Source organism: Rhipicephalus sanguineus, chromosome 6 (genome assembly GCF_013339695.2).
Source record: "Rhipicephalus sanguineus isolate Rsan-2018 chromosome 6, BIME_Rsan_1.4, whole genome shotgun sequence".
Taxonomy (NCBI): domain Eukaryota; kingdom Metazoa; phylum Arthropoda; class Arachnida; order Ixodida; family Ixodidae; genus Rhipicephalus; species Rhipicephalus sanguineus.
In genome coordinates, this window is record NC_051181.1 from 133377330 (window position 1) to 133398892 (window position 21563).

General features: G+C 46.7%; 1 protein-coding gene across 1 annotated transcript in view; it reads left to right on the forward strand.

The window, feature by feature from the left end:
* Positions 1-19284, forward strand: part of LOC119396450 (lens fiber major intrinsic protein-like) — a 44079-nt gene extending 24795 nt beyond the window's left edge. The window contains 5 exon segments of the mRNA XM_037663666.2: positions 7614-7734; positions 13565-13885; positions 15055-15141; positions 16114-16256; positions 17365-19284. Coding sequence (XP_037519594.2) covers positions 7614-7734; positions 13565-13885; positions 15055-15140 — 528 coding nt within the window. The 3' untranslated portion in view covers position 15141; positions 16114-16256; positions 17365-19284.
* Positions 19285-21563: the final 2279 nt, after the last annotated feature.

The following is a 21563-nucleotide window of genomic DNA, read 5'->3' on the forward strand; positions in this document are numbered from 1 at the left end:
GCGCATTCTGTTTCTTTCTCATCGCGTGAAAAGCAGGAAAAAAATATCTCGTGCGAATTAGAATAAAGCAGCGGCGCTATTTTATTTTCGACATGGGCGATCTATCACAGCAAGAAAGAACTGCACGTAAAACAGAGGGCAGTGCATACGACGTTTTATGAGCATTTCATGAGTGAAGCTTGTTCTTCCCCACCTGGAATGTGACATCGTTAGGGTCGCCGGCTTCGCAGTGGACGCTTCCATGATTCTTCCTGACGCCCGCCCCTGGAAAGATTGACTGCCCGTTTGGAAGTATGGTGCCCCGGCGGTAATGCCCGCAAGAGCACTTCTATCCCGTTTCTACGCCAGTTCGTGTATTTTATCCCATCGTTTTTTTTTCTCTGCCAACCGAGCAAAAAGAGTTTGAACAACGACGCGTAGGAAATTGTTCACGCTCTAAACTTTTGCCGCTCAGAAAGTACTGTCATTAGCCTCTGGACTAACCACCAGTCTTGTCCGTTTTATCTTCTTCTAAGAGCCACTAGAGTATCATGATATCAAAAAGTTGGGCATTCATTTATTTTTTTATTAACGTTGGCTTTTGTAAAAGAAATAAAAAAAAACATCAGCGCACTCTTTTGTTGTAGATGTAACAGAACTCTGTACTTGAGTATCTGGTTTTCTTTTCTTTTTTTTTTATCGCTGCTCGAGCATAAAGATGGATCAGCCGTCAACCTGAAACACCATGTTCATGCAGGAACACGAGCTCAAAATACCGGATACGGCCAGCGTCATTGAAAGTTTCCGTTTTAACGCTACAAGTATTTCGTGGTGGCAGCGTGTGCACTGTTATCAGTGGAGACCGGGTGATTCTTGCCTCCCGCCTTCCCTAACCTTTTCTGGACGACATATTTTTTTTTTTCCTGTTCAGACAAAAGAAAAAGATAGGTCCAGGGGTTCACTTCGGGTGATCATGACTTCAGACTCATGCTATATTTCAAACGTCTAGCGTACGTTGACTATCGCAAGCGAGGCAAGCTTTTTGTAATAAAAGTCCGCCGCGGTGGTATAGCGGTTACGGTGCTCGGCTGCTGACCCGAAGGTCGCGGGTTCGATCCCGGCCGCGGCGGTCGCATTTCGATGGAGGCGAAACGGTAGAGGCCCGTGTACTTAGATTTAGGTGCACGTTAAAGAACACCAGATGGTCGAAATTTCCGGAGCCCTCCACTACGGCGTCTCTCATAATCATATCGTGGTTTTGGGACGTAAAACCCCAGATATTATTTTTGTAATAAGAGAAAAACAGTTCATAAAATGGAAGATGTCTTGCTTATGTGCTTTTGCATGAAGTCGTCGTCGCCAATCCCACAGACTGTGGGATTCGCGACCACGACCTCATTCGAATTGGGCAGACCCCCAGGCCTACTCACGACTGGTCCACTAAAAATAAACAAAAAGAGTAAATGAATGAATAAATAAATTAATTAGCAGAAAATAACCAAATAAATAATAAATTTGTAAATAAGTAACAATGTATAAGTAAATAAATTAAATAAATAAATTCGTGTGCTACGCAGCTTCGCTAGTCATCGAGCTCCACAGAGTTAAATGGCTAATGAATTTTGTAATTTCAATAAATCAATTTCGGGAAACGCCCGATTAATTTCATTACACCTTAGTCGGCGATGTGATGGCTGTTCAAAAAATCTTTGTGCCTGTGGTCTTTTAATGCATGCGTTGAGGTGGTTATCAGATGAAACTACAAAAAAAAAATGTTTGTTTCATTGCTTCGATTCTGCTGTGAGGTGCTATGGACGCGATGCCCTGTTTAGTCGGCGTTCGCTTTAGCAGATATAACGAGCAACATCATTAAAAGCAGCATCAGGCCCAGTTGTGTTCGACAAAGTAGGAATGGTCACAGCGGTATGCTTCAAAAACAAAAAAAAAATCGTTTCCGCAATCGGCGCGACAATATCGAAGGCGTCCGCGATAACCGCAACATCCGTGAAACAACAAAAAAGTTATCTCGAGTCGCGTTCTTTCCTGTCATTACTGACCCTACACTACGCGCTTGATGACTGGGCCATTCCGCGTCGCCGCTACAAGTCGTTAACCCTTGTCGACAACGGCAATTGCCGTCGCTTTCGAAATACGCGCGACAGAAAAAGGAAGTTCAGAAAACCTTTTATTTTACCGACCGCCTCGAGGAATTACGAAGTTCTCTCGATTCACGATAATGGAGAGAGGGTGCTCTTCGCGGGCTCGTACACTAGTGGGAACTGGGCTGATTTATTCAGGTGCCCTCCAATGTTCTATTTGCATTAACGTTACCATATTGGATAGTAAAAGTTATAGCTGGAGAAACGTTTTCTCAAAAAGCCCCGATATACCGAAGTCGTAATGAAAAATGGTAAGGGGGACCACTGATAGAAACAATTCTCACGTGGAAAACGACTCCAGTGCCGAGCACGGGACTTTAAGATATTGCAAGAAAACTGGTTCCTCTTGTTATATTGAAAACCGGGGGACGTTAACATAACCAAAGAAGCGGCGGCGTTGCTAACGCGTCGAGTGTTGTTTTTTTTTTACTAGCCGGTCTCTTTATCTATTTCTTATTTATTTTTTTATTTTATTTTCTGCCTCCCTTGATAGCCTTCTTGCTCGCTTGTTTACAACAATTCATTAGAGCTAGCAAACTATGCATAATACAGAAACGAGTTTAAATTTTCGAATTTTTGTGTTCTTACATAGCGTCGTCCCTGACCTAAACAAACACACGCCCAATATAATACAGCCGTTGGCTCCTATGCTTGCAAAAGACACCAGCTAACGAAACATTAACGCTTTGATAAAAAAAAGTTTGTTTCACGGGCGACTTCTAAAAAGCAAGCAGGTATCGCCGTATGTACAGTATGCCCTAGTAATCATTTTAAGAAGTTAAGGAGACGCTATACTGGTCATTGTTTTTTTTTTTTTTGAAGGCTCGTTCACACCTGCGACTGGCACCGGTCACGCGACCAAGTTAGTCGCAAAGCGACTGATCGCAGATGGCGCCTTTGATCGCAAAGCGATCCCTTACAAAAATCCCATATATGGACCTATATAAAAAAAGCCATATATGGGTATATTAAAAATTGGGCAGATATGGACTTATATGGCCATATAAGGCCATATATGGCCTTATATGGCCATATAAGTCCATATCTGCCCAATTTTTAATATACCCATATATGGGATCCCTATATAATGTCATATATGGCCATATCTGGCAAATTTTTATATGCCCATATATCAGCTTTTTATATTTTGGGTCGTAATCATAAAATAACAGCGGAAAAGACGATGGACGAACACACAGAGACAGCACGATTTACCGTCGTTGTGATATTTTGGGTGTCATATATTGCTGCACCTGGGCAGTGTAGCATATTAAACATATAAAGACAGGGACCTAGAGCTATCACTCGCTGCTCGATTTTTCAGTCGCGCAACTGCAGTCGCTAAACTCTGAACCAATGAGATGCGCAGGAACAGGACGTCGGCTTAGTTTACGGGGCAATGGCAGTGCGAGCAGACGCGAATTCGGTGTGGCGACGGGTACAGGTCTCACGCAGGTGTGAACATCAGACGCTTTGAGTCGCTCTTTGATCGCCAGTCGCAAGTGGTCGCGCGAATGGTGATAGTTGCAAGTACGAATCAGCCTTAAGTGCTGCGGACAGTTGTTCATACCAAACATAACGTAATGTTCTCTATAACAAAAAACAGCACTTGACATAGGCGTGCGCAACGTTCCCCTTCAAGGGGGGCGGAGGTTCATCGCGGCGCCCCCCCCCCTCCCTAATAAGTCAATGTATGGGGCAGACTTTGCGCCACCCTCTTCTTAGGTGACTAGGGTAGACGGCCGCCTCCTGCGCCCCCCCCCCCTCCCCCATGCGCACGCCTACGGCAGTTGTGAAAAAGCGCGTTAAGCGTAACAAAAGTAAGAGGTCGCGACTGAATGAGTGGAGTGCATTGTCTCGGTTCATTTTCACAAAGACGATTATATGGGAACGCGGGCACAATGTTTCGTCTACCAGTGCCAAGTTTATTAACATTCACGAATGTGTCGTGACCTTGCAAACTGGAAGAGAGAAAAAGAGGCCAACAAAGAAACTAACCGCTTGTCGGTCCGATGACGTCCTACATAAATAACTGAAGCCCCCCGGGCTCCATAATGGCGCCTCTCTTTTTGTGACAATGGAGCGAAACAATCGATTAGTGATGAGCAAGCGTTGACAATGGGTACAATGGACACTCGGGCCAATAATTGCAGGGTCCTTCGGAGCGACCACCGATTCTATTATTACGAAAGTCCAGCTTTCTTATTCTGACGTCGTTTCTTCTCTTTCTGTGCGGTTTAACAAAGCGCGTCTTTTAATACGTACACCGTAAAAAGGGCAGCATTTCGTCACGCGGCCCTCGCTCTTTCGTTAATCTGTTAAAAGACGAAAAAAACGAGACCCCTTTTTTATGGCTTTTTTTTTCATATTGGTGACGCAAGTATTTTTCTAAAGCGTCTTCTCCAAACTAAAGAGTGGACCTTGTGTGGCGGACGTCTGCGTGGTTAGCACAGTAGGACAACTGGCTGACAAAGGTTCAAAACAAAAGTAAACGCACTCATATGGTCATTTATGCATTCGCCAAAGACGACTCGAAGGCAAAACGACCCGGTTTGGATATTTTATCGTTTGCGTATGTCGCGCGAACGCCGCTTTCTTTCTTTCTCGAGTCATGCGAACGCCGCAAAGACGAAGTGAACGTGCCGCTCGCGCGCTTTGATCCACGAAGCGCAGATGCTAATGCGACTTTTTGCATCATACGGAGGCTTTTGCCGAGGCACCCTTCTCATGAGTCGTCTGAGGCTTAGCAAGGTTACAGCGCACACAGACGGGGACAGAATGAAGAATAAATAAGACACATCGCTAACGATTCTACCTCCGCCACTGGCGTAGCCGAGGGGAAAACCCCCCGAATATTTTTCAAATTTACACGTGGATATGTACACGCACACGTACAAACGCACGAGCATGCATAAAGGTATGTTGAACCACCCCTAACCCCCCCCCCCTCCGAAAAAAAAAACATTCTGGCTACGCCCCTGACGCCCGCTTTTCCGTTTCGATTGTTTGAGATTTCTGTGAAGAAAAACTGAATTAAATGTTTTCAGGTCCTGCTCTGCTTATTCCAAGGCAATATTACTGTAGTATTTTCTGGAACATGATCAATAGAAATTTTGATGAAAGTAACAGCTGAAGAGCAAACAATTAAGAATGTGCAACAACCAGGCTAGTCCCAGGCTATATCTGAAGGAACAAGGCCAATTACGCCGTTTTCGGATGTAAAAGGCATCTGTTATTACCTCGACGACTGCGTCCTTTCATCCACGTGTGTGCTTCAGCGTCACTGCCAGAAAGCGACATCGGATATCTTGCGTGAAACAGACAGGAAAACAAGGCAAGAAAGGGTTTTTTTTTTTGTGATCGCAGCAGTCGAACATTACGGAGCTGCATTAGCGAGAGTGCGCCGCCGCCGTCGCAGCTCACCTATACCGACATCCAGCTACGGTGGGGCCTAGACGTTGCGCTTCTCGGCAAATGTGCCACGCAGGCAGCTCTTAGCGGCAGCCAATTCGTTCCTCTCGGCCCGATTCTGTCACCTGAGGGCTCCGTACTCCTTTTGACACACACGTATACACACACACACACACACACACACACACACACACACACACACACACACACACACACACACACACACACACACACACACACACACACACACACACACACACACACACTCGCTCACTTTGTCGTACGTTCGTACCAGAGGATATAAACAAGACGTACACTCTCCCTCTCTTACACAAACATAGGCTCGCAGATACGAAAAGACACACAAGCACATACATACCCACGCACACACATATATATACTCACACACCACACTTCTTTTTGTTTTTTCCTGCGCTCTCATCGTACACAAACAAGTCGTGCCTAGAACCCAGAGAGACAAGAAAGAGACATGTACCAAAATGTACACAAGAGGAACGCCACACACGCACACTGCCGCGTCCTTGGCAGTGGCAGCAGCAGCGGAAGGCGCGCTTTTGCTCTGCATTAACTGCCGGGCAAAAAGGGAGGCCCGACCCGGTGCCGCGAACTAAGATCGATTCCTCGCCGAGCAGCAGCGTCGGCTGTCGCGAGCTGTTTCTTCTCCACACCGCACGCAAGCGTTGGGGAGAAGCAGACCCTCCGGGGTGCGATATTTCATCGTCCGCGGAGGAGCTAGCTGCCTGGTGTCGCTTCGAGACAGGAAGCAACGCGGCCACGGCTGCCACCGTTACGGACGATGCAGAGCGGCGGCACCGATGGCAAAAGAACGTCATCGGAAGAAATAAAGCAGGCGGAAACAAAAGAACAAGACAAAGAGAGGGGGAAGCGAAAAGACAAGGTTACGCGCAGGAGTCGCGGATACCGGGAGGGGCGAGCGGGTTTCTGCCCTCGGAACAACACTCCCATCCTGGCCCGTGAGCCTAATCTCGTCCTCGTATACCACCGTCTTCTAACTTGGCGCCCGCCGCTCCTCATTTACTTTGCTCTCTTCTTAGTTACCCTTCTTCGTGGCCCTTGGTAGAGCCCTCGTGGCTTTCGCTTTCTTGCTTCTTTCCTCGACAAAGCCTAGGCAACATGAGAAGGCTCTCTTGCTTTCTCGTCCTGTGGCAGCCTCCTGTCATGTATTTCCTGTGCCACCAGAGTGGGTCGCTGCTGCTGATGCTGCCGTTATAGTTCTCGCTAACCCTTGCGTCTTCCACGCCTCCCTTGCAGGCCGCACACACACATACACACGCGCGGTCTTATACGATGTTTGCGCCACGGAACACGCAAAGACGCACAGCGAGTGACTGAAAGATAAATGGGATCAGACACCTCATTCTTTTTCCTTCTTACTTTCTTTTTGTACTCATACATGCTGGCTTCGCCGACTCACTTCGGCGGAATCAATTGAAATACCTTCGCCTCTGATACATCTTGTTCTGGTGAACCTGTACGTAGTTGTAATTATTGTACTGATACCCTGGCGTTTTGTTTTACTTTGGCTCCTAAAGTGGGTCTCTAAGGCACCAAGTGACCCTTCTGGTCTGTTTTCAGCTTAGTAATACCGATGAGCTTGCCTGTGGTCTACATAAGATAACGTGGTTTAACTCTAGCGGCGTTAAATTTTTTTTGGGCTGCAGACGCATCAGGTAAGTAACCCTGCATGTCAGGAACGTGTTTGGGTAAGGAAACCAAAAGTGTGAGACAAAAAACAAAAAGGAGCAATTAACGTACGCAGACGCGCCATTCCACTCCTCATCCTTCAGTCACGGAGCTTCATTAAAGTCGTTTATCAGCGAAAACTGCAACATTGAACTTTTGACTTCCTCAATATCTCAGGCACAACGTATTGAGAGTTCATTACCTCGGAAGTGTTCGTCGCAGGAATTAAGTCGCGATGTGTTCTTATGCCACGTGACAAGTAGCGTGAATGAAAAACCTTTAACTTTCAAACAAGTGAAACTCATTGACGCGTTGCGTGGGCTTCGCTCCCGTACGCAGGTGTACTGGTTCGGACCCGTGGCAGGAGGCCTGCTGGCCGGTCTCATCTATGAGTACATCTTCGACACGAGAAGATCGAGTCGGGAAGTGGGGAGACGGAGCGTCGAGGATCCTGACAAAGGTGAGGACGCGCGGTGATGTGGTTCCTAGGGTTCCAGCTGTTATTAAGAGAAGTTTTTATAAATCCCATATTTCCGCGGCGTCGTCCGCGAAGACCCCGGCGCCGGCGAGCGCAAAGAAATGGTGCCCTCGAAGTTGCGCAGGTCGAAAGCGTATTTGTATGCGCCGTTTTCCAATGACTGATGCTCTCTCGATCGTGGGCTTGCCGGAGATCAGCCATTTGTGATACGGCTATCTTATCTTTTATCGGGGTGAATTGTCAATTCACATTTCCGCATTTCACTGTTGCCTGGATGATGATGATGATGAAAATAATAATAATAATAATAATAATAATAATAATAATAATAATATAATAATAATAATAATAATAATAATAATAATAATAATAATAATAATAATAATAATGTTATCTGGGGTTTAACGTCCCAAAACCACGATATGATTATGAGGCACGCCGTAGCGGAGGGCTCCGGAAATTTCGGCCACCTGGGGTTCTTTAACGTGCACCTAAATCTAAGTGCACGGGCCTCAAACATTTTCGCCTCCATCGAAAATCCAGCCGCCGCGGTCGGGTCAGCGGTCGAACGCCATAACCACTACACCACCGTGGCGGGGCTCTTTATGTGAACGCATGACCGTCGTTGCTGCCTGCAGCAACTGAAGTGCTACGCTGCTAAGCAGGTGGATGAAGGACCGATTCGCGGCATGGAGGAAGGAAACAGTTAGGGGGGAGTATTGCGCAATGAGAAAGAAAGAAAGAAAGAATAATAATAATAATAATATCTGGGGTTTAACGTCCCAAAACCACCATATGATTATGAGAGACGCCGTAGTGGAGGGCTCCGGAAATTTCGACCACCTGGGGTTCTTTAACGTGCACCTAAATCTAAGTACACGGGCCTCAAACATTTTCGCCTCCATCGAAAATGCAGCCGCCGCGGCCGGGATTCGATCCCGCGACCTTCGGGTCAGCAGTCGAGCGCCATAACCACTAGACCACCGTGGCGGGGCAAAAGAAAGAAAGAAAGAAAGAAAGAAAGAAAGAAAGAAAGAAAGAAAGAAAGAAGAAAGAAAGAAAGAAAGAGAAGAAAGAAAGAAAGAAAGAAGAAAGAAAGAAAGAAAGAAAGAAAGAAGAAAGAAGAAAGAAAGAAAGAAAGAAAGAAAGAAAGAAAGAAAGAAAGAAAGAAAGAAAGAAAGAAAGAAAGAAAGAAAGAAAGAAAGAAAAGTATACATCAGCCGCGCAGACCCCAAGCTTCGCTTGCCTCCATTTTCCCGATAGGGTAAGGGCTCCTGAACATTTTTTCGTCTCAATAGCACTGTTTTTTTATGTTATATGGTGTTTAGGAGATGTTAGCGCTTTTGTATAGCGCCGGCTGTTCATTTTCACAGATAATAGGATGCGGAAAAGTCAGAGCAACGAAAAGAAAAAAAATGACATAAAAGATCACCTCGGGAGAGTTCATGTAAGCCCATTCACGTAGCAACACGAAAAACAACACAGATACAGCGCTGTTCACTGGGGCTCGCTGGCACATCATAAGCAGATTATAAATGTGTTCCCTTACTCGTCCCATATCGCGCTCCTTTATAGTCTTCTTACATACTCCCCAAACTTTCCCGTGGTCTGCTAATTCCAGTAGGGGTCGCTAGCAGAAATCGACATGCTGCAGCATCATACTCTTGGCCGATCCCCCTGAGTGGGTAGGTGCCAATCATCCCAGGAGCATCATCGTCATCATCAATATGATGATGTGCTAGATATACGCAGCGTTGCGCGTGGGCTCGCACTTCTGGCGCTGCGTAGATTCAGAAGAAGAAGAACTTCGACAGGCGCTGACGTGTACGCAACTGCACCAAGAAGACAACCCGTCATGGCCGAGGAAGCGGACCCAAGGACACGGTCAACCCTCCGAACCTTGCAGTCGCGGTCGTCGTCCATCGTGGGCTGCGCCGCCGGTGCCGTGGTTGCCGGTGTAGCCGCAGCAGCCGTCCTGCTCTACTTCGTGAGCGCACCGCAGCGCTCGGTGAGCAAGCGCCTCTTTTGTTGCCCCCAGTTCTTGGGGCGCATCGCCAGTCTCGGCAACCAGACGCTGGACGCGTGCGAACGCTTCTTCGAGTACGCCTGCTACGGATACATGAGCAGCCGTGGCAACCTCTACACCTGGATGGTGAACGTCGGCACGGACCCCATATACGGCTATCCCGCCACGGAAGCCGGCAGAGCCGTGTCCAATTACTACAAGAGCTGCCTGGAATGGGTTTCTGACACGGCACTACGAGGTGCGAACTCGGCCGAGGCCATCTTGGACCAGCTCAACTTAGACTTAGATTCAGCGGCTGCGATCAACATCATCGGCTTGATGCTCGAGCTTTCCCTGAGGTATGATCTGCCTTCGCTGCTCGAGTTTGCCTTGCTGCAGGCTGACGGTGCAAGCCCGTTTACCGTGTTGAACATCTCACTACCATCGTTCAAGACGCTACGCGTGTCGGACAAGGAGGAGCACTTCGCGAAGCTGACAGATGGCGCCCTCGAAGTCATCAAGAAGACGGTCCGAGTCAACATCTCCGTCACAGAGGTGCGCGACTACTTCGGCCGCTTAGAGGAGTCGAGACGGAATCTGGTGGGTACCGATAACACCACCGTCGACTCCCTGGCAAAGATTACCAAAGGCAGTGTCAGCGCCTCCGAGTGGAGAGAATTTCTGGGGTATTTCACCAGATACGACCGAATATCGAGGGTAGTCAGCCTCCCGCTTACCTTTCTGGAGAAACACACCGCCGACATGCTGAAACCCGAGAATTATCAGCGCAGTGTAGCCTTGATACTGGTCGCTGCCTCGGCGCACTTGGTCGAGAAGACCACTTCCGTTGGGACCGGCGGCAACGAGTCTGCCTCGCTTTGCGAGACGCAGGCTAGGGCACTGCGTCCTCTCTGGATTCTCGACAAAATCGAGTACTATTCCACGCAGCTGCAAAACGCCGCAATACGCTCCGCATACGAAAGCATCGTGGGAGCCGTCATCCAGAGACTGCAGAAAGACATAGAAAGCCCGGACGTAGACAAGATAAGCCAAACACTAAACAGCATGCGTCTGTTGTTCCCTTCCGACGTCGTCCCCAAGGACGCCGGACTACCTGCGCTCAGTGGCACAAACTTCGCGCAAGACTACCTCAGCGCGAACGAGTACGCGTTTCGCCTCCGAAGGCACCTCCGCGACGTGCTGAACGTCAGTCCGGACGTCATAGAGCGCATCGGAAGGCTGAACGTCTCGTTCGACGCGAAGACGCTGACGGTTCCGGTGGCCGTCTACACCATGGCGTCGCTGGAGGACGCCGCGGACGCCCTGGTGACCATGTCGTCGGTGGGCATCGTCTTGGCGCAAGCCGTCTGGGATATGGTGCTGGAGGGAAACTGGAGCAGCGCCATAGAGGCTTCCATTAAAGCGTATCGCTCCTGCGTTAAGTACGGCAGCAACAGACTGGTGCCGCTGTTCGGCACCAGTCTATGGCTCGCCATCGACACCTGTAGTCAGGTGGCCCGAGGTCCCGGCTTGAGCGAACCTGTGGACAGTTCCTGGAGCCTAAACCGCGGCCAAGTGTTCTTCACGGCCTACGCGCAGTATCATCGATGCAAGCCAGTGAAGGCCTACTCGGTGTTCGCGACCGAGATGAAACTGTTCGTAGCCACGTTTCCGAGCTTCGCGCAGTCGTTTCGTTGCAGTTCGGCCAGCGAAGCTCACCATTTGTGCTCGTTTCGCTTGTCCCAGTAATGTGCACGCTGAACTCTGACCTGTGACTCGCATTAACGCGAGGTAATAACGCCAGTACGTTTTCTTTAGTCATGCTCGTGGACATGTATTCAAAGCAATTCCTTGTGTTTTGCATATCAGGACACTTTAGACGTGCGGCAAAAAAACGTTAACCCAGTACGCATTGCGAAATGTTGATATGGGGCTTATAAATGTCTAGAAGTTCGCGCTATAGTAGCATCAATGGATTACCAACTAGCCCAAACATGCACATTGCTAAGTTATGTCTAGAAGCAATAAATGTTCTTTAGTTTCTACGCACAGCATAAACAAACTGCATTAGAAGAATTTTTCTTGTTCGCATAGACAATTAGATAATTCGACTTTTCGCGTGATTAAAGGCGCCCGTTTCGCGCCAGTGGCCGTTCTGATCCTTGGTAGAACCAAGCTATGCGTTCAGTAAGTCATTTATGGCAGTTATAGTGATGCCTAACATTACTAAATTTTACGCCGGAAAATGAGGTCTAACAACGTCGTCTCATTTTCTTCTGTGCCTTGTCTCGCGCTGCGACTTCTTCTGCTGCACAGCACTGGCACGTATGACTTCAGCAGGCTGCCATTCTTAATGACCTAATATCCGTCGGGTAATTTAGCTCGCCTGTAAAATTACTGTCTTTCAAAAAAAAAGCGCAAAACGGCCTGAGAATCCGGAACAGACTAAACAGGAGCTGTTCTTCGGATTTTTTTTTTTCAAGGTACACCATCCCCTGATTACAGCAGACGGATTTCCGATTTTATGCTGTAATTTTGTACATCACGGTAAAACCCAGACAAAGAGATTGCTGAATGATCGAGGCTTGGTTATTAACGGTAGGTTAACAACGGAAGCTTCATCATTTGACATCGTTTCTATAATGAGAACTTCCATCGTCGTTATCCTGGCCAAGGCAAGACTCGTTATCGAAACATTAGCTAATGACTGATGTTTCTCATGTTCACTTTTAACCATTTAAGATATCCATCCTTTGATAAGTTGGTCTAGTAGTTAGCGTTATAGTACGACACGGATAACAAGTATAAAATAAGAGAGCAAAACAACTTAATGAAAGTAAGCCTGCTTGGTTGCTGGTTACTGTAGGTGGAGTCCCTCTTACAGGGGCCGAACCGCTGTTCCGGATATCTGTGTCACTGGTACTGAAATTTCCGTCGTCGTGGCTTTCAAAGCATCGTCTTGGGCTACAGCTGTATTTTAAACACAAATGCTAAAAATAAAACTCACGAAAAAACTGAGCGCTTGAGTGAATAAGGCAGCCTGATGTGAGACTGGAGCTTAAATTAATGAGGGCTTTGTCGGTATTATAGAGAGTTAAGTTAAACGAGCAATATTCTAGCATTCTTCGTTCATTTGTCTGTTTTTTTGGCGAACACCTGTAGATCGACGAGCCTAATCTGACTTGGCCTTTTATACTGCATGGACACCTGGACGCTTGCATCTTTTCATATCTTTCCTAACTTCAATTACCCCAACAATTCCCATCTCTCAACCCCCATCCATTCAACACCCCTCTACCTTTGTCCCTAAAAACACTCGGCGTAGCAAATCGTACACTCCGCCGTCCCCCTGCTTCCTATCTTTTATTCATGCCTTTCTATCGGTGAAGAAAACTGTCCGAGCTCCGACCTACGGAGCTCGGACCTACTCCCGCAATCCGCCTCTTTCGCGATGCCACGGCGCATGCGCCCTTCCCCTAGCGGAAAAGTCGCCAAACCTCTCCATCTCGGAGGCTTTGCTTCTGGCAATACCGGTTGTCCCAGCCTCTACCAAAACCTTACCAAAAGTGGCAGACGGCAGCACAGGAAAATGTCAGAGGCGGGTTCCGGGCCGTCCAGACGGCCCACGATGCGACGGTTAGTCTTGGCCTACCCGTCCCCACTTGGGACAGGCCCGACATGCTGCCTTAGGGCGGCCTATCTTTCTCTCGGGACTTTTGTGAATAAAGTTGATCGTATCCGTATCCGCATCGCTTCCTGTTTGTTCTTGTCGTGCTTATCTTCTTCCTCTTACTCATTCTCCCGCAGAATACCGACTGGAGGACGACTACGAGGACTCGTCCGGATCGAAGAACGCAAAGTACGCGACCGTGTCGCAGAGCCTAAACGGAGGGGTCGCCTCTGGGAGCACGGCGCGACACGCCCGAGCAGCGAAGGCCGTCCGCCAGCAGCAGCAGCAACAGCAGCAGCAGCAGCAGCAGCAGCAGGTGCAGCAGTACGATGCCGGTTGCTTCGGTCGGCCTTCTGCGAACACCTATTCGCCCACGCCTTCGCTGGCCTTTCCGTCTTCCACTGAGGCGGCCTACGCGAGCACGCTGGCAGCTGCAAACTGCACGGCGCAGATCTATGGTAGGTGCGCTGCTGCGCCATATGCACAAAATGCTATTGCATGTACGAGATACAGAGAAATGTTTTAATGAAAAGCTGGAGATGTTAGCCTGGCTATTCGCCTGATATGCTACTCCAGGTGCTGGGTGATCGATTATGATATATACACGGATAAACACACAACAACACATACAGCCACACACATACATAGATTACGCTATATACAAAGTTTCGTTGTGGCTCGTGGCCCGCAAGAACGTCAACAACGCTTTCGTGGCGCGTAACGCACAGGCGATGCTTTGCCATAGGCCGAGAATATGCCGCAGTTCTAAGCTAGAGTCCCGTTGGAGGTGCAATGCCGTCTTCAGAGACTGTCTCTCTGATCCGTGTCACCGTGCAGTCACACAAAACATGTTGCAGGTCTTCTGAGGCGTCGCACGTACGAGTTACTACATAACGTATACGGAGGTTTCAAGATAGGGTACCCAGAGCTTTGCATACGAAATCGCCTTGTGTTGTCGCCAATCAGCACGCGTTCGCGAAAAGGGCGCTCTCCAAAACGAAGGAGGCTGACGACTAGATCGAGTTCCCACAAGAGCAGAAAGTTAGAGCCGACATGAACATAAAGATTGTTGGTTTGTATTAGTGTAATGTGGTTGCTGAAAATTCTAAATTCTGCCGGAATCCCAATATTCTGCCCTGGAAAACAAATCGAGCCTCTAAGTGGTTTCCAAATTTTGTTTTGCAAACGACTAAGAGAGGGCGTGACGTGAAGCGATTCAGAAGTCGCAGCACTTTAGCTTGCATTGATTAAAGGGGTCATGAACCACCACTTGTCGCTCGAGCAGCAACTGCGAACTTTGATCATAAGAGCGTGGTCGCGAGCGCTGGCGCTATCTCGGCAGACATCAGCAAACGGCTGGTACACTCTTCTACGTGCTGTGCTCTCGTCGCTTCGCGTTGAGACGACGGACTGCACGAAAACCGCTTCTATCCCTGGAGCGGCCGTATTCCCTTACACCATTGTTTTGTAGAGTTAAGCGAGATCGGATCCAAAAGAGCCAACTGCTAGCCTTACTTCGTATAACATTACAATGTGATGCTGTCGCATTCATTGCTCCGCCCTTGTGGCGAAACTGTGATTTTTTTTGTCATCGTCAGAGTTGCCCTATTCTGCCCTTTTTCTGCAGACCTGGAGATGCCTTCTGGTCACTTCCGGCGCGCCTGGAGTACGGACAAGGATCTTGACCTCCAAGACTCCAAGCTGTATATATAATGTGAGCACCCATGACCAGCACCTTCCTCCTTTTTGTTTCGCATTTCGTGTTCGACTCACGCCTCCCTCCGTACATGTACACTGTTTTGACGTCTAGGTTTTTGAAATTACGCGAGTTGGTAGCTACGGCTACACTTTAGCGGGCAAACGCTTGTAAGTGAGAAGTGTCAATGGCTTGAAGAACAGCATACCGGGTGTCAAGACATTATCGATTTAGATATTCATCGCAGCTCGGATTCGGGTCAGCGGAAAAGACCCATATTGATATATTATGTCCTTCTGGTGAACATGATTAGCATTATCAATAAAATGGCTAAAACAAAGACGTAATTTCTTTATTTTTTGTTAGGACGCCTGCATAAAGATTTTTTTTTCAGGCTGTACTGTGCAAAATTGTGCAAAACGAATACTAACGGCTTCACCGTTTTTGAAACAATAAACTGCACAATGTGACGCTAATCATTATTGATATTTTTTTCTAGTACAATAGGATGTAAGCCCTAAAATATCGCTGAAAATTTCGAGTGTTCTACAAGAACACGTTGCCTGAAGTACATGCTTCCACAATCCTTAAATATGTTATCATAAACACCTAAACAATCCTAAACAAAATCTGTTGCTGGGCTAGTTCATTCCAGCTAAGTGAATACCGCGTAAACGCTTGATAGGACAGGAAGGTAGGCACAGGATCTCGTTCTCCATTTAAAAGGTTGTGCCGTTTACACCTCATCTTTTCAATGCAATCAAGAACGAAAATCCGCGTAATGGCATCAGTGGCAAGCTAAGCAGGGCTAAGCGGGAAGGAGTAGCCGGTGTCGCCGTAAAGGCACACACCTCTCCTATTCATCATTTCAATAAAAAAAAAAGTATAATTGTTACACCATGACGTGCAATTGCTGAAGCTTTCCGGTAAACGTGCTTGCTGTAGAAAGAGACCTTAACGAATGTGTGTTACTTTTCTTTCTTATTTCAGGTACAGCGCCAATGCGCACGACTTATTGGAGCGGGTAAGGTGCCGGTTGTTCCAAGGAAGAAGCCGACGATGATGTATAGGAAATGCACGATCCGCTACTTTTCCCTCATGGACAACGAATCATTTGCTTTTTTTTCGTCGGGGTAAGGCTCGTTTTGAACATTTATACACTCACGGTGTCCTGCCCATTCTTATTAACGGGTGCATGCACACCTAGCTGCGCATCGTACTGACACGCTGCCAGGAGTTACTTTCAAGTGTTGTCTAAACATTTTAAATGACGATGCTCTGATCCCAGGTATACAAACTTAATCGACAACATTTCAGTGGTGCCTTAGAAGTTAAGAAGTCATAAAATAGGCATTATATATTGCTTCACTGTTCTTTTTATTAAGACGTTTAAACATTGTGAAACACGTTAATGGAACGAGTAAACAAACACTGCTAAGATATGCGCTGCCGACAAATTAACTGTCAGAATCTTGTTATGCTATATGACGACTAAATCGTGCCCGTGCAAAATATCATTTCAAAAATTAGTTCCCCATTTTTTATTAGTCAGTGACTAAAATGAAGCTTTATCTTACACAACTCAAAACCATTCGTACTGTACACGAACAGGGAACAGCTTCCCGCTGCCGCGAAATTTACCGTACGCATAGAAAATACACTGCATGCCCTGTGCATATCCTCGGCTGTGTATTTCGATCTCCTACTCACGATTTTTTTTTCACGATAACGTTTAGTTACTTCGCCCATTTCACCGTACTTCACTGCATTCCTTTTAGCGTCCTCGTTAATTGAAATCGTTCGTTTTAACTTGTCTGGAATAAATCGCGAAATTAGCAGATTGGGGGCGAACGAACAGTATGAAGTAAAACAGTGAAGGCACTTCGTTAAGGACGCACTGTCTTCTGATCTCTAACCATAGAAATTGTAACGAACGCTTCAAGGATGCTACACTATGTGCAGTCAGTCAGTACCTCCTCTGCGAATACTTCTGTCATCTATCTATCTATCTATCTATCTATCTATCTATCTATCTATCTATCTATCTATCTATCTATCTATCTATCTATCTATCTATCTATCTATCTATCTATCTATCTATCTATCTATCTATCTATCTATCTATCTATCTATCTATCTATCTATCTATCTATCTATCTATCTATCTATCATTCATTCACACGAAAACGCAGAGCGTAAGGGCTTTTATGATTGGTCTTGGCGCAATCTCTCTGATTACAGGTATTTCCAAACGGCTGCGGCGTGGGGCGAGGCCATCACCGAGAGAACTGGCCTCATCAAAGGCCTTCGTCAGCCAAGGGAGTTGTTCTTCACTCGAAACACTATGTGGTTCCAAGGAGAAGTTTAGAAAAGTTGGTATTGGTGTGCTATAGACCGATGAAGGGATCGCCATATGGATCACGTGAGCGCACGCTACCGACGCAAAGCCCAAGCTCTTCACTGTTGTCATTTGCGAGAAGACCCAGAAGTTGACGTCCTCAGCGCTCATCGCATCGTTTCCGGTTCCTCGGTTCCTCGAAGAATTGTGTGCAGTGTTCGACATTGTGTATAGATGGAAGATTATCGTGACTGCAGTGCATAGAAGCTCAGTGAAAAGTGACTCTACGCCTCGCCTTTGACATCGCTGTGCTGCATACCGTTTCGTTTCACCGGCGTGTTGGTATCAAGAACAATGTATCACGTGACTGAGCGCGAAGGCAGATTCAAAGACACAGTCTGCTCACGTGACTTGCAACGTTAACGCTGCGTTCGTAAGCTTGTTCCGAGTTGGAAGACTGACTAGCGATGTGACGTCATCTCCGGTCAAGCTCGGTGACGGCCGAAAAATTCGGTATTCAATATTGATCCACAAAACCACACGGCAATGTGTTCCAAAGCTCTTCAGAGCACATTCTGATTGATTAACACATTTTATTGGCGCTAAGGCCGCGTACGGCCAAAGAGCGCCTGGCCCGTGACACTAAAGAGCAGTTCTCGAAAAACTCCACCACAGAAAGACATTTCAACTCCCTGTCATCTGGCGTAATTGAAATGAGTGAACTTGATTGGTTGGTACGTCCGCACGATTTTTCGTGGTTAGACAGCTGTGCGTCCGCCACTACATCTTTATATCGTTGTCGAATATGAGTTCACTACATCATGCAATCGCGAAAGCAATGTGCCCATATTATCAAACAGAAATCATGTAATATCTGAAGTTTTAAATCCCACCTGAACGGGCGAGCATTCCTTTTATTTTCTTTTTCTTTACAAGCGTTACAATTACATTTTATTTGGAACTAATTTCTATCTGCAAGATGTAAGTGCAGAGAGGCCACGGACGTACATATCATTTGGTGTTTTGCGGCCAATGTGGTCACGTTAAGGGCAGATAGAGATGTGTTGGGAAGTGCAATTTTATATTTTACAGCGTTCACCGGTGAGTGTTCCTCAACTCCCGCTCATCAAACTTCGAAGTCGTCGTTTTTTTTGTTTTTGTTTTTTGGTGACACACACTGTATGCATTCCAAACGACGAACTGCAAACGATGCTCACTGATCTCTGGTGACCCCACCCCGTGAACTTTAAGCTCAACGCCCGCCGTGCCCCGACCGTAATCCAGACTACGCATGAAACTTTTGTGGGACTGCACGAACTGCAGCGAAACGACTCCAAGTCCTATACTCACCACCGTGAACCTCAATTCAGTGCAATACAGAGACTTGCCTACGGACTCACCTGTGCTTTAGGCGTTCATAACCACCTGCAGCATTCAACCTTGGTTTTTATCATCATCAAACTGCTGTACTATACCTATAGCAGCAGCGCTGTTTTGCGTTGCGATCTGGTTGAAGATGCCCAGCAGTCTGATCTTTGTGACTCTCATTCCTTCTTCTTTTAATTATTGTTATATGTTATTTTCACGTACCTCGCTAAATCTTATAAACGAATTCACTGCTACTACCACAGCTTGTGACATATTTCAGCCTGGCACTGTATAAAGAGGTGTGTTAGGAGTTGTTGCTTTCTCTTTTTTTTTATATCTGTTAATTCGTGGAGATACTACTCAATGCACGAATAAAACAGTAGAAAACCGCAGCGCTGCTGACGCTGAAGAACAACTTCTTTCTTTTTTTCAACAATAAATAGACTCTAGTTCCGAACGGCTGGTTTTGTCTAAAAACACATTGTTCGGCGCCCCTTCGTTTAATTATTCTAGAGTAATAGGTCACTACGAATGGCCTGAACGAAAGCCATACAATGCAACATTCGGCACGCCTATGCGCCGAACAAAATCAATTGAAGCACGCCCACACTCACAACTTATGCTCTTCGATACCTGCTATGACTTAAGGGATACGGGCGTTTCAGCACAGGTATTACCGGACCATAGAGGCTAGGAAAAGTACACGTAAGTAAAGAAACACACACAATCTTTATGACTTTCAGTAAACGTCAATGTTTTGCAAACTAGAACTACGAATTACGTTTTCGTTTTTATATTTAATTACCGGACATGATAAAAGGAGACGTACGCAGTGGTGTAGGCTACTACTTGGCTCTTGAACAGTTGCTAGAAATCCTGATCTTGCTAAAACTTTCGGGATCTATACACGGACTCAGTATTGCGGCAAAGCATGTAGCTGAGATATATGCCCAGCTGTTTTTCCCGTACCACTCTCAATACGATCAACCGCACTCTGTATGTATCCTTTCATGGTCCCTTTTTTTTTGTTTGTTACCGCGTAAGTTATAAGGACAAAAACATGGAATCAGAACGCTATATACATGCATGGTTCGACTGTAAAAGAGAAGACTGAAAGGGAAACATAAAATTCAATCGTTTTGCAGCACAAAACTGCAAAGGAAATTCACGCGGATTTCTCGAAGTTAAAGCTTCTCTTTTGACGAAAAATTCGTTCTAGTCCGATATCCTTGAGAGCCTCGAGGAATCCCACAGATATGAGCAGCTAAAGAAGAAGATGGGAGCCACATTCAGAAGGAACAATTTTGTGGGTTTGAAAAGAAGGAGTCGTTCTACAGCAAGTTCTACAGCAATAAAAAGGCGCAGGCAGCTTCTGCAGACCGACGCATTCCGGTTCGTCTCCAAGTCAACAAATTACCCCACAAACAAATATAACGCGCCGATTTTTTCGTTGTTTTTTTGTGCGACTCGACATTTACCGTCGAAAAGATAAGGTACAACTGCGCCAGAGTGCGAGACTTTGAAAATGTGATATCGATTCTTTGGGCAATAAGTGTGCGCCCAAAGTTAGACGAGAGAGCCTGGAGGAGGATGAGGGAAGCATCTGTTTAGTTTCTCGACTGCTACTTCCCGTGTTTGTAAAAAAAAAAAAAGAACACGAACAGCGTCATCGTGGGGAGCAGTTTACGACACCGTAAAGCTGTTCTCACTTCGAGAATTAGGTTCGAAAGCTGCGGGAAAAAAAAGTACCTCTGGAGCCGGCGCTCGATAGAATGTAGGGGGGTACACTTGTGTATCTTTGTAGCTATGGGAAACAGCGTAATGTCGGAGTCATCGTTCATCGTCTGACGTTCTTCTCGAAACAGTTGTGAGACGGAATCGAAACGAAATACAGCAGCTGCGTAACACAAGTGAGTTATAACACAGGACGTTATATCTACTGACAGCTTGTCTCTGCTACGAACTTTTGCTTCACTTGGCGCCAGGCTCGAAAGTGTTCGGATGACTATCGAGCTTAGAATAAGGTTTTGCAAAAATCTTCGCTTTGCAAAAAAGTCGCACATAATGCCATAGCTTAACGGTGCCTTGATAATAATGCTGTGATGAAGAGAAAATAACAAATTAAAGGATGACGGATCAGTTAGGTTAACCATCCGGCTGACTACTCTGTAATTGTAGAAAGAATAGAAAAGGTAAGAACAGAGGGGAAGAAAGTCACAGTTTTGCCGCAAGGGTGAAGCAATGAATGCAATAGCAACAAATTTGAATATTATGCGAGGTAATGCTATGACGCAGGAAGAGAGAGAGAAAGCTAAAAAAAATCAGGGAGGTTAACAAGGGGAAATCTCCGGTTGGCTACCCTCTACTTAGGAAAGGGAAAAGGGGGGCGAAACAATGAAAGAAGAGCAGAACGTCAGTAACGACAACACAATGTCATGCCAATGGCCCTGTCTAAAAAACAACGCATCAACGTAGTCAGTGAACTGTCACAACATGTTGTTCCGGTTTCGCTAAGAAACCGCAGCAAAGCCCTCATTGCGGCTCGCGTTGAAGTAAGTCCGGGTAGGCCAATGCCCTAGAATTTTGTTTTCTGCCAGAGGGTGTCAGGGTGATTGCCCATCTGGCGTATAGTGCGGCTGAGAGGGCTGCTCTTTGGGTGTCGAAACAGCTCGCTCTTTTAGCACGCAACCTGGCGTAACTCAACAAAACACTGGCGTAGGGAAACGTGGCTGCA